General features: G+C 43.4%; 1 protein-coding gene across 3 annotated transcripts in view; it reads left to right on the top strand.

Annotated features, from left to right (window-relative positions):
- The first annotated feature begins 7,740 nt into the window (after nucleotides 1-7,740).
- LOC113581583 (cGMP-dependent 3',5'-cyclic phosphodiesterase) overlaps nucleotides 7,741-13,721 on the top strand; it is a 168,375-nt gene continuing 162,394 nt past the window's right edge. For 2 of the 3 annotated variants that reach the window (XM_027016823.2, XM_027016822.2), the window contains exon 1: nucleotides 7,741-8,125. In XM_027016823.2, coding sequence (XP_026872624.2) covers nucleotides 8,061-8,125 — 65 coding nt within the window. In that variant the 5' untranslated portion in view covers nucleotides 7,741-8,060. The remainder of the gene's footprint in view (nucleotides 8,126-13,721) is intronic. The other variant, XM_027016826.2, reaches the window with a different exon arrangement.

Below are 13,721 nucleotides of genomic sequence, written 5' to 3'. Positions count from 1 at the left end.
TTCATTACCGCCGCCGCTTCACGCGCTGTCCTCGCTCAGTCGTCGGCCTCCGCCACAGCTCAGTCCCCGCTGATCGGCCACGGCATTTAAGCAGCTCCGCACCTGCTTTTTAACGCTCTCTTTTTCACCTCGTTTGAGGTGCCGTGTCAGTGACGTTTTTCTCCTTACGAACAACAACATAGGTTTTATTATTTCATTCATTATAACAACAACGGTACGTTTTATTATACAACTATTTTATGTCTGTGAAAAGCTGATAATGCTCCACAAATAAGCTCGCCTTGCCTGCATAAACATTTCAAGATTTTTTTTAAATTTAAGACTGTTATTGTCATTCATCGAACTAAACAAGGTTTGGCGTGCTCTGGGAGCTGGGCACATACGTCTCCACCTCCAATGGCAGGTACTGTATATAAAGGAATAATGATTCCTTTTGTCTCTCACACACCAGCACTGAATAAACTCAAAGACTTGATGCGCAGACTGATGAGAGACAGGATAATGACACGACACCTACCTGTGTTTGACAAGCAGCTCTGAGAGAGAAGCTTACTACTGTAGATATGCTTTTTCTTCTCTCTCTCTCCCTGCCCTACCATGTCTCATATTTCCTTTTCTCACTATTTTTGCCAGTTATTTTATTATTATTATTACTGAATGTTGTTATATTTCATAACACCTATTTCAAGTGTGCAGGACATTGTAACGTCACCTTGGCTTACTTTTACGAGAAAGTTACCTTTTTAACGCCCACCATCCGATCTGGCTTTCTGCTCGGTGTTTCATATCATTTTCTTGTTAAATGCTCAATAATCGTTTCTAGTGATGTAGTTAAAAGCAGGCTGCATTTTAATAAGGCCGTGGCGTTTTGCATGTTAATGGGAACCGGGACCGGGCTTCACCCAGCTTACGCGCGAGAGCTCCAGCTCTGCGGCAGTTTTGCCCCCGTTGTCACGGTGATCACGTGCGGTATACGGGAGAGGCCCGTAGTGGCGAACAGTTACCGAGGAATTGACCAAGTTCACGCTTTCCTTGATAAATTGCGACCTAATTTTCTTTTGAGCAACATACATGTTATATGGACCCTATATGTTTGCTTGCTAACTAGCCGTCGTTGACTACATAAGCATGAATTTGAAATCCAGGATTGTATTGATTGTTTTTAAACATTAATCGTTGCATAATTGTGATTCAAGCTTTCAAACAGCTGTGTCTGCTACCTTTTCTGCTCCTCAATCCAACGGTCATGTCAGATCAGTCCGTCGTCCCTCTGTGAGGTCTTCTAACAAACTCCGTATAGTAAGGGAGTAACACTTAGAACAGTGTTGAATAGTCCGTCAAGAGGGAATAGCGTGGTTACGTAGACGATGGTGTTTTCTACTGCAGCTTTTCCCTGTCCCTGTCACCAGGGATGTTAAATTCATTTTTATCTTAATTGAAAATTGAACTTGACTTCTGGTTTCTGTAATTATATAATCACTAAAGGCCATGATTAATGAGTGCCATTTAAACAGGCCACGTCAGTATACTGAAGTTATATAAGCGGTGCCTACCAAGTAAGTGTGCTGTTAATGTACTGATTGCTCTCGTATATTATGATACAATGTTCAGCAGCCCTGCTACTGGAGATCTAACTGTCTATAGACCTCAGTTCCAGACCTCTAATCACCTGCCATAACCCAAGTACAGTGTCTGCAGAAGCAGTCATGGGTCAGGAATGAACTGGAGGCCAGTGCAAATGTGTGTTGAAATCTATCAAGTGAATTGCTAATCACAATCACATTACTGTGATTAATTTGATTGCACAATCAAATTGTTTGTGTTGAATTCTATTTCTAGTCCGGCCCAATTTTGGGAGGCATCTCTGCACAAGTGTCCTCAGACTTGACCCCTAGTGGTGTTGCCCCACCTCTGCGCTTTCACACATCAAGCAATCCAAGAGGATCCATCCAGTCGTCCTTCATGTTTCCCCTCCATGGCTGTTCCCGATGTGGATATATTTAGTCGGCTCTTGCCGAGACGCAGCGGGGAGCTGGCGGAACTGTTTGCTGCTGACGTGAACCACAGCTGTTAGGATGGCGTGACTCCGCCTGTCAGTCTCTGTTCCTCTCTGCGTTTGAGTGTGTGTGTGCATACACGCACACACCTTTTAGTATCTAGCATAGACACACTGCAAACTCTATCCTCACTAATATCCACCCCATTTGTGGAGTTCGTGAGTCTTACTGGAATATGAGCCTTTCCTGGGAAAAGATCCGCACATAGATATACAAATAAGCATCTTCCCTACTCAGCATTTCCATCTCTCTCTCTTTCTCCTCTCGCTTTGTCATACTCTTGTCAAGTCATGTTGTGCACTAATGTGTGTGTGCAGACGTGTGTGTATTTGTGTGTGCGCAAGGGAACGAGAGAGACCTTTTCTATTAGGGGTGGTAGGGAGCCCTAGCTGTGTGTAGCCCTCTCACTGGCTGGCTATGCATTAGCGGGGAAGAGACACAGAAATCTGATATGATCCCCTGCTCTTGCTGACACACACACACAAGCTCTTGTGCGTCACACACAGATTCACCCTGCACAAGTGGATGACAGGCAGAGCTACTATGTCTAATATGATCCCTCTAATTCCTTCACTTCACTGAGAATCAATAGCAGCTCTGTCTGCCATCTGGCCTTCTGCAAACACACACACACACACATTCACCATGCACCTGACATTCAGTGCACCTAACCTTACATCCAACACATGAATCCTGTTTCCGGTTAACAAACAAACAGAATTGGTTAGTGCACAGTTCACTCTAGAACTGAATACACACTTCATTTATGCATGTGTACACACCCGTTTTTCTCTCCCTCTCTCACTCTCTCTCTCTCTCTCTCTCTCTCTCTCTCTCTCTCTCTGTCACTCACACACACTTCTGCACATACACAGCCTCTAATAAGCTGACAGACACATCAAGCCTTCCACAGAGAGATTGTGAAGATTCGATTTGGACCCACTGAAGGAGAATTAAAAACATGCAGTGAAGCGGAACCTCTAACCAGACACCTGATTAACACACACATCCACACACAGGATTAACACACACACATCCACATACAATTACACACACATATCCACACACGGTTAACACACACATTCACACACAGGATTAACACACACACATCCACATACAATTAACACACACACACACATTCACACACTCTAAGTGTTAAGAGAGATGATTTTTCTCCTCCTCCTACTGTCTCGCAAAGAAATGAGGTGGAAAGACCGGTATTCCAGTTCAGACCATTATTCCAGTCCAGAGTTCCAGTCCGGAGGGACACTGATGGATCATATTAAAACCAAAATAGAACAAAAAGCTGTTAGATCCTGAAGGTCCAGCATGTCTGAAAGGGGTTGTGAAGGCAACTAAACAAATACCAACATTACAATATCATCATAATATTTCATCTGAAATGGAGCAGGGTATGACCTTTTTAGGCAAATTACAAATGCCTAAGAGTACATAGTTAAAATGTAAACTGACGTGAGCTAAGGATAGAGTGTAGATTCTGTCCCAGACTCTCACAGCACTGCACAGTTTAGTGATTTCCCTCTTCTACCATATCTGATTGAGCTCATCAGCCAATCACAGAGTCCTTGGTGAGCCATATCAGGTGGCATAGACCAGGACTGCAGCTGTGACCTCACAATGAATCATTCAATGAATCATTCATCGGAGGATGTCTTTCCTCATGTGGTTTAGAATAGCCCCCCCACCAATACATGAGCAGTGGTACAGACCAGCACAGGGCTTTATTCTAAAACATTCTTCCAATTTTGAATGTTGTGCTGCCCCGAGGAATCGAAATTATGACTTTTCTCAGGCCACGACCTTTGTCAGACCCAGAGGCAATGAGTTATGTTTACATATGCAAAGTGTGTGTGTAGAGAGAGAGAGTACAAAATATTATTCATGTGTTGCATGATTATCATGTCTGAATATTCAAGGGACAATTCCAATATTCATTGGGGTGTGTGTGTTTAAACAGAGCAGTTTCACTTAGCGCTTTCAAGACATTTGGGTTCAAGAAACCAGAAAATATGAATTTTGACCTATAGTTACATATTCTCTCTCTCTTTGTGTGTGTATGTGTGTATGTAGGATCAGAGAGGCTCTGTATTCTCTATTGAGCATCAATAATAATTAGAGGCCAGGACCTTACACTGCGTTTCTTCGTTACTTTTTGTGTTCTTTTCCTGCCAACTTTCTGCCTAATTCCATCTCTCAAGGCCTTATTTCCATGATCCCTCGATCTCTTTCCTTTTTCTTTTTATTAAAATTCACATTCGTTTCGCGTGGTTTACACCCCTCCTTTTCTTTTTCCTGTTTTTCACAAAAGCTCATTTCCCAATAGTATGCCCACGCTGATGATCTGTGTGTGTGTGAGAGAGAGAGAAAGACAAAGAGCATGATTGTGTGTGGGCGTGGGGTCAGAAGTTGAAATAGCCCCTTAGAAACTCTGAGGGTGTGACTACATCGCTTGACATCTTCCGGAACAGGGGAAAAATTGGCATCAATTATGTGTGTAAATTAGCGTTAACACAGCAAACCCAAGAGACTTCACGCACACACACCCTTGGATTAATGCACACTGAGTTCTCCATGATGTTCATGGATTAAAAAAGCATTCGGAGAGGCCAAATATCTGTCAATACAATTATACACATGTTAAGATGTTCCCTACATGTGCAAAGAATATTAGGGATTACGTAATGGCCTAGTTAACCTTCCCTCTCCTGTTTACCACACTTGCCATAATGGCAGGTCAACCATGTGGCTGTCACATGGCTGGCTTTTCATTGCGGTTGTCAGGTAGGAACCCTCCTTCTCCAGAAGGCTCAACACTGAGGTTTTGTATCCCAATTGCACCTCCCCAGTCCAGTCTGTAATAATCATAACATCACAACTCATACAATAGTGGCCTCCCTAGTGGCTAAAGCTCTGACAACTCCACCAGCAGTGTTAACGCATGCTCAGTCTCGCCAGTTGCTTTAGACGACCACGGACTATCAGTACTTAAAAAAATAACATTTATAACAAAGCAAACCCTAAGTGGTCCACCAGGTGACCGAGGCCGTAACAAGCCCCGCTGTCCCGGTGAATGCATGCTCAGTGCCACCCCTTACCCCGCTCTGCCAGCCGCATGATGCATCATTAGGGTGCACCGCTCAAGCTAATCTGTGACCTCCTGAAGTTACAACCAGTGGGTACCCCTTTCAACGACCTCTGAGAACTCTTTTAATTCTACTCTTCGTGAATGCCCTCTAAAATCAACCTCACCAAGTAGCGAAGTGCTCAGCTCAGCTACAGATCCTCTAGTCCCTATCTCTACTGGCCTAATATAGGACTAACAAATGTGACTGTCCTCTATTTCAGCTTCTTTTTTGTGCAGGTTTCCTCAGTTATGACCTAGGAGGGAATCGTTAGCTCAATAAAGTCAACTATTCGCTCACCACGTCCAACCTGAGTAGTTACTGCAATACACTGTGGGATCTGAATTCGCTTATCTGGATCCGGATCCATTCCGCAGTCTTGCGCTTCACCCTGCCTACTGCTACTGCTAACTTCTAACCACTAACAATCTGCCCTTCACAAACCTAATATATTTTTTCCCACTTTGGCTTGGAAGCGTATTAACCTCTATGTGCCTATTATCCAATAAACATGCCAAGGATTTAAGCGCCCATTTACGCCTCTGTATAATGTCCCTGTGACAGACTAACTTTGTAAGCTGATAAAATAATGTATCCTCAAAGTAGCAAGTCTGGTACATTGTTTACAGCCCATGTCTTTACTTAACTGCTGACTAAGGTTTTGAGGAGTTGGAAGGATATAACGGGTAGCTCCAATGATAAACTGAAGCTGGTCTAATTCAAAAAAGTGCTGATTCACTACAATTTTGCCTCTCAAACAAAATGATCATAAGAGCAAGACAACCTAATCTTCACTCAGGTATTGGGCTCTTTACCGAAAAAAATTTCATCCAGTCAGGCATTTCAGTGGGAGCTAGTTTTTGTTCAAAATGCCCCAGTAACTGACAAGTCAGTGTGGTGAGTTCAGAGGGTGTCAGAAATACATCTAGAACCAAAGACTAGATGTATTTAGAACTAGAACGAGCTCTAGAGCTGGTAGTGATGAGGCTGATCCACTATCCAGACACCATTCCAAGCTCTAAAAGGCCATTTTCCCCCCTACATCATTCCTGATTCAGCTTATTTCACCATTACCTGAGCCGGATCAGGATTTGTGGACTGTGGGGAAAAAAAAACACATATGGCAGTGGCTCAGACTGGCATCGTCGTAGCAACAATTCACCGATCAGTGAAACTTTGCCTCCCCTCAGGGAGCAGGGAGCATGGGCACACTGAAGCGCAAGTAATTCCAAGTTCACAAGCGTAGATGACCGTTACGGAGAGCGCCCCTTCCGTTCGGTCATTCATCCAGAGGCTTCGACACATGGATACCTTTTGTCTCATTTTCATAATCTTTTTTGTGTCCTTCACTAACATCAAATACCAAGGTTTTGTGCAAACTTGACATTTCTATCACATTTTGGTTGCAGTAAGAAGTCAGCTTGCCTGTTATTGTGACTAAATTGTTACGGCGCCCAAGAGTCCTTAGGGCTCCGCGTGGATCAACTCCCTCAGGTGTGGAAGGAGCCAGCAACCTGAGGAGCTGAATCAGGTGTGGCAGAGCAAATAAATGTTCCCTACAGTGCCCTCACAGGGCATGGAGGGTAAAACGCAGAGGTAAAACGCAGAGGTAAAACGCAGAGGTAAAACACTGTGGTAAAATACAGTGGCGTTAGTGACCAGTTAAACCTGAAGCCTGCATGCCTTCACACGTGTTCGTAACGGTTCTGCCTTCTTTTAAGCTTCCGGGGAGTTTTTCCTTCTGCTGTGCAACAGTGTCAGTGTCCAAAACGAAATGGATTCACAAACAGAAGAACACGAGTCCTCACAACAGTGGCATTTCCACCCCAGACTCATGACGCCATGGCTACGTGACACTGACTCATGATGCCTTGTCCACACAGCAAGGGATGGTAGAGTTTTACTGCTGATCCTGGAAGAACAGGAACTGAGTTCTTTGGAAGGCCAGAGAGCTGCATACACTGCAAACAAACCGGCCTCTGTGTGCAATCGTGTATTGTGTGTTTGGATGGGTTCACATGTTTGATAATTGCATATCATTCTGAGCACACGTGGGTCTATGTGTTGGAAAGAAAACAGCTAAATCTAAATATACCAGAGAAATGTTCTAAATCTCAAAAAGTGTGTGTATGTTTGATTTGATCGGTTTTCTTTCAGTTTCATCATTATCGCTGCTTTTGGACAAAAGCAGCAATTTGATCAAATACTGTACAGTCTAATTACAAGCTTGGTGCTCACTGATGGTCTTTGGCTATTATTATTATTATTATTATTATTATTATAAAAATGTTGGCAATGTATTAAGCAGGCCTTTTTTTTGGAAACCAGAAATAAAAGAGCTGTGCGGATTCTCAGAGTTAACATTTGGGAATTATTCCGGACCGAACGATTCCAGATTCAGCTCACGCCTGGTTGCGCGCTGTCAGAAGTTGTGTGGTAATAGTGTGCACCCAGATAAGAGTGACAGCAGAGGTAGCGGGCGCGCCTCTCCGATCGATTTTATGTGCAATTATAAACGGGCCAAGACAAGTGGAGTGAACCGTTTTTGGCACGCGGACAACAGCTCAACCGGACATCCAAATTCCGCAAACTGCTACGGTCAGCTACCGAAGAGCTGCGAAAACGCGCATCACGCGGATCTGTTACCGCACGCGCCCACCCCGCTCTCATCTCCATCAACAGAGAGAGAGAGAGAGAGAGCGCGCAATCTCACTCGATCCTCTTTAAAAGAAATGCTGATCTTCTAATCTGTCACCGACATAGCTCCGCTCCACCTCCTCGGACTCCCCGGAAAGACAGAGACTCGCACTCTGCTGCTCGCTCTCGCGACCGGTACCGGCACCGCTAGCGACGATGCGCGATGGGTCAAGCGTGCGGACACTCGCTGCTCTGCCGTAGTCAGCAGTATCAGCCCACGTCGGACATGTAAGTATGAACGCACGTGTGCGTGTTTCTTAGCGTTCCCTGAGCAGTGGTGCATCGTTGTAGAATTCAGATGTCTGGCTGACCGCAAGGGAAAAGTAATCACAGCTTATGTCATGATGGTTACTTGACTTGACGGATCATTTTACGCTGTTTTGTCGGGGAAGTGGTGCGCGAGGGGATATCTGTGGGTGGATACGTGCATAAACCTTCTCCAAAGTTGCTTTTAACCGCAGATATTGCTAGACAAGTACAAGCGCACGAATCTGAAGATAGCAAACATCTTTATAGCGATACTAAAAACCGGATTTGTGGCCGGTAACTTCAGAAGCACTACCGGTAGCAGTCGTGCACGTGACGTACCTCGCGGCTTTGATGCGTGCGTGCCGCGTATTAAATATTCCGTTTGATAGCGCGTGCATCACTTATAGCGCGGTTACAAAAGTAATGCTCAAATCTTGCGTCATATCAAACGCGGACATTTGTCGGGCATGTTTGTTTGGGTTGCTTTACAGGCTGTTCGTTCTCTTAAGCATCTATCCACTTACAGCAGACTGTAACTAATTAGCACTTCCCAGATATGATCGTTAAGGGGTAGGAGAGGGGATGCGTGTGCTCGAGCGTCACTGCTGCCTGTATAAGCGATTTAGGCTGTTTTGTTACTTTAATCGGGGTGAAATAATTAAATATAAACATATCATCACCACCACCACTTTATTTCTGTGTGACTCTGGCATCTTTGCTCCTAAAAGATTAAACCCTTCATTCCTTTTCATTTCTTAATCTGGTTTTTTTTTTTTTTTTTTTTTTTTTTTTTTTTTTTTCTGAAGGGAAGTCACGCCCGCCAACCCAAGATATCATCTGCATAGCACTGTCAACCACATTTCACATTTAAGATGTTTCATTTGAAACATTACAATCACCAATCCTCCAATTAAACTTTATTGGCATTGATGTGTTATTGCCAAATCGAACAGTTAACACAAATAAGTAAATATAAACAAACAAATCACCCCAACCAATCAAGTGGCTGTAACCCTCACATCCTCTGGAAGTTCTGATAGTTCACTGCACCCTTGATTGCTTGGTTTACGTCTCTCTTTATGATGAAAGAGCAGGTTTTTTTTGTTGTTGTTTTTTTGTTTTTGTTTTTTTGTGTCTGGGTTGAGGCATGGCTGGTACAGTGCCTGGGGATGTGGGTTTCGCAGCCCTTAAGCTAAACCAGATGCCTGTGATAGTCGGAGCACTGTCCTTCACGAACTGCAGCTCTGCACTAGTTACTGCTCCCACTGTTCCGACACACCTGGTTCAATTCAACACTTAATTTCCAGTTCATTTAAATTCGGTTGAGCTTAGCCATGCATGTTCGGACTGGGGAACTCCTGGAATGCACCTCTGTGGCCCTCCAGGTTTGGACATGAGCCTGGGAACCTACATTAAAAGGCTCCAGGGGGCTTTATCTTGGCTGGCAGTCAGCAGAAGAGTGCAGATCTCCAGGAGGATGGACGGAGCAGTCCAGGTGGAGGAAGCATGGAGGAGATAGTGTAGATGTTCTTCATCATGACAGCATGTTGGCTGGTGCATCTCTGTCTCATCCCACTCCCAGCTACGTTGCCATGGTGCTGGATCATTTCAGAGGTCATAAAATGTGGGAGTTTGTGTTGTGGTTCTTTTGGGAAACTGTTCTGTAGGGGATTTGGAGCGCTTTACTAGCACTAATGAGGTTGGATTTGATGGCCTGCACTTTTGGAGAGCTTCCCTGAGGCTCTCACCTGTTATAGTGTTCTCATTTTCTCTCTCTCTCTCTTTCTCTCTCTCATGCAGTCTCTCACTCTGTCTCTTGTGTCTCTGGTGTGATGCAGGTGCTCTGTGCTGTTCACAAAGAGCTGAATGTTTGTGTGTGATGTTTTGTGTCTCAGCAGGGACTGCATGCTGTGTGATGAATGTGTGCACTGTTGGTATATATATGGGGGTGTTGGAGGGAGGGAGGTGGGAGGTCTTTTGGGGGTAAATCAGGGTGCAGGGGGAGGAAGGCGTTTGGGTGGCTAATTCATGGAACGAAGCCTGAAACTCTTGAACCAGGTCCCTAAACATACAAGAACATATCCTACCATACACTCAGTGTACAATTCAAAATGACACTTTTTCCAAACACAACACATGGTTCTCTACTTTGCACACAAAAATCTCTTGTGGTCATTTGGAAAGTGCTGACCTTCAAACTTCTGCAATCATTCAGCAACTGGCCACGCCCAGTCCTTAGATGGGCAAACCGTAAATAGTTCAGTTATCCGTTTAGAAATCAGAGCTTGAGCTCTGTTAAACAGATGAGCTCTCATGTGTCTAGAGAGGAAGAGGAGGGAGAATGAGGAAGAAGACCAGGGTAAATGAGTCAGATGAGATCCGGCACACTTCAGTCAGCCATGTGGTCAGTTGGGGTGAGAGCTGGAGTACAACTGAGCAGAGTCCACTCCAGGATTGTGTGTGTGTGTGTGTGTGTGTGTCTGTGTGTGTGTGTGTGTGAGAGAGAGGGGCTGTAACATTGAAAATGCAATGAACAGAAACATAAATGTTTTGAAATGTTTATATTTGGTGTGTGGGAGTGTAATTTGGATCCAAAATTTCACTTTGTGAAGTGATAAACAGTTTTGGATGCATCGTTTGGTTTGCGAGAGATTTGTTGTGCTTTGCATTTTGTGTTTGTGTTTTCAGGTTTTTTGTTAGAGTTTTGTGAAAATGAGTCATAGGACATGTTTGTGAACTCTTACTCTCTCTCGCGCTCTCGCTGTTTTTTCTCAAGTATTGCGAAACTGATAAATGAGGTGATGTGACACACAAAAGAATAGATTGAAGGGATGGATGGATGGATGGGTGGTAGTGTTGTTCAGAGTAGGACTGCGTGTGTGTGTGTGTGTGTGTGTGTGTGTGTGTGTGTGTGGGGGGCAGCAGGAACTGAAGTCTTTCTCTCTCGCACACTCTCTGTCTTTCTGTGTTTATGTGCGTGCCTGTGTTTCAGAGCTTGTGTGCGCGTGTAATTGTGTGTACATTATTTGCCTTTGCATGTGTGGTTTGTTTGTGACGTGAAAAGAACCTGTGCAGCAGATGAAAAATTAAAACGTACGCATGCAATCCCACACCCCCAGCCCCCTCCCACTCACATAAACAGAACAAACGAGTAAAGCCGATTCATGTCAGAGTTCCCACAAACACCAGTGTCAGCATAGAGGATAAATCATCCACTAAGTATTCTTCATCTTCATCATCCTCTTCATCACTGTCTCCTGGAGCTGGAAACTGCTGGACTCTTTTGTTTGAGCAGAAGTGTGTATTTATGACTAATTTGTAAAAACATTTCTGGATAGCTAATGACATCATCTAATGACATCATCTAATCTATAGTGATTTGTTGACCAAATCATGAATTCTGACTTGGATCATTGCAAAAATGTCCACCACTGAGCTCTTACTGCCGAGACAGCAATGGACTCTCAAAAAGGTCATTTTCTAGTCTATAAATGAGTGAAAACCCATTATAGTGAAAGAATATAGTCATGAAGTGTTCCAATTAAACTACCATCTGTGAATCCTTTAAAAAAACATTTTATACTGAAAGGCAGAAAAGTCATTCTGTCCGTAAAATCCAATGTCTGGGGAGAGTAATTCTCTCCAGTGAGAGTCATTCTCTCCATTAAAACCAGTGTCTGGCCACACTGACATCAGGAACACCACCCTGGTGATTCGGTCACTGCAGGTATCTTCAATTGTGCTAAAGAGTTGATTACTGCATCAGCTGATAGTTTTGGTGCTGCTTTGTGAGCTCCAGGCAAATCTGAATTTCTTGACTTCTCCTGGGCCTAAAGTTATTTTCTTAAGTTGTTTGGATCTTGAAGGGAGACCACTGTTTTGTAGAACTTCCATATTTCCATACACAGGAATTATGACGTTGCTGATTGGCCGATATACTTTGGAGCACTGGTCTCTTGGATAAGAGTTGGATCATTAGATATCTAGACTAGCAGGGACCTAGCAGAGCTTAGCAGAATTGGACAGCATCAAAACTCTGTGGTTAATTATGCTAAAATCAACTGGCTGTATGTAAGAGTGATTGTTGACTTTATTCTTAAAACAAAGACCCACATATTTAGCAGTGAGTGAACCTAAGCATAGCTGGGTTTTCACACATTAAATTTGAATTTTTTCCATTCATTTTTTCTCTCTTGTCCAAAATTTGGATGAACTGTAGACCAATATCAGTTTCCTGCCTGAATGCTTGGAGGAAAATGCAAGCCACCAGCTCTGCTGTGCTTGTAAACAAAGAACAACAATGCTCTTTAGGACTCCCAACTATGGGTGACTCTAGTAGGAGTGGGAATCAAACCTGTGATCACCGGCCGGTCAGAGCACTGTGCCCCAGTCTTACAGTGATGACGCTGATAACGGTAAGCCACTGTTAAAGGCTGAAGGAGTGGCATTTGTTTTTATGTAAGCAAACACTGAGGCGAGATGATTGTATTCAGGGGTTCAGGGGTCCAGAGCCTGACACTGAAATCCTTGCAGTGTCCTGAAGACCCCTCTATTTACCAAATGAATTTCCTCAGCTGTTTTTTACTCTTATGTACATACACCCAAAAGTGAATGTTAACAATGCTGCTAACTCAGTTAAGTATCATTAATAAGCCTGTGGATATGTCTTGATGCTCCTAAATTTATTTCAGATGATTTAAACAACTGCAATCTGGAAAAAAAACATGAAATTCTTATCGTATGTAATGCGTGTGCAAGGTTTTACAGAATGTTAGAAAAATGCTCTGGTTCTATTCTTGGTGCTTTGAACTCATTGGAGTTACCCACTCTATAGACAGTTGAATATAATTTTGTTATTGTCAGATTATGTCTCTGTTGCCGAGATGTTGTTAAGACCATTGGGAACTTGTCCGGTAGAGACAGAGTGGACACCCCTAGAACTTCGTTTGAGTGTACTCATTGGGCTATTTTTCTAGAGCTTTTCTATTTTTCTATTTGTTGGACTTTTAAGTTGATCTTGTTTCCTTAAGCTTTCCATAAGTTATTTCCATAAGTTAAGTGTTATTTCTACTAGAACTGTTATTGTTTACCCAAATAAGCCATGGGTTACAAAGGATCTGAAAAGTAGTTTGCACAGGAACAGGTGTTCTGTACTGGATCTGAGAAAAAAAACAAAAACAAATACATAGCGAAGTCCGACAGACCGTGAGGAAAGCAAAGCTAATAAGCTTATAAGAACAAGGTAATTTAAGGCTTATGTTGTACGTCTGCAGTGGTAGCTCAGCGGTTAAGGTGCTTGACTTATAATCGGAAGCTTGTTGTTTCAAGCCCTACTGTTGGCCCTTAATCCTCAAGTTTTAATAAGTTGCTTTGGGTAAAACTGTCAGCTAAATGCCATAAGTATGTTGAGAGCCTCCAGACTTATTCAAACTGCTGGGAAAAAAAAGTTTCTTCCTGATTTCTATTGTAGATTTGAGAAGCTGAATGTTAGTCATACAGCTAAATGATAAACTCTTGAGTAGTATGCCTTTTATTCTTAATCCTGGCTTGGTTACTGAAAAGGGACTGAAAAGTG

Source organism: Electrophorus electricus, chromosome 15 (assembly GCF_013358815.1).
Source record: "Electrophorus electricus isolate fEleEle1 chromosome 15, fEleEle1.pri, whole genome shotgun sequence".
NCBI lineage: Eukaryota > Metazoa > Chordata > Actinopteri > Gymnotiformes > Gymnotidae > Electrophorus > Electrophorus electricus.
This window is presented reverse-complemented; position numbering and strand designations above follow the sequence as displayed.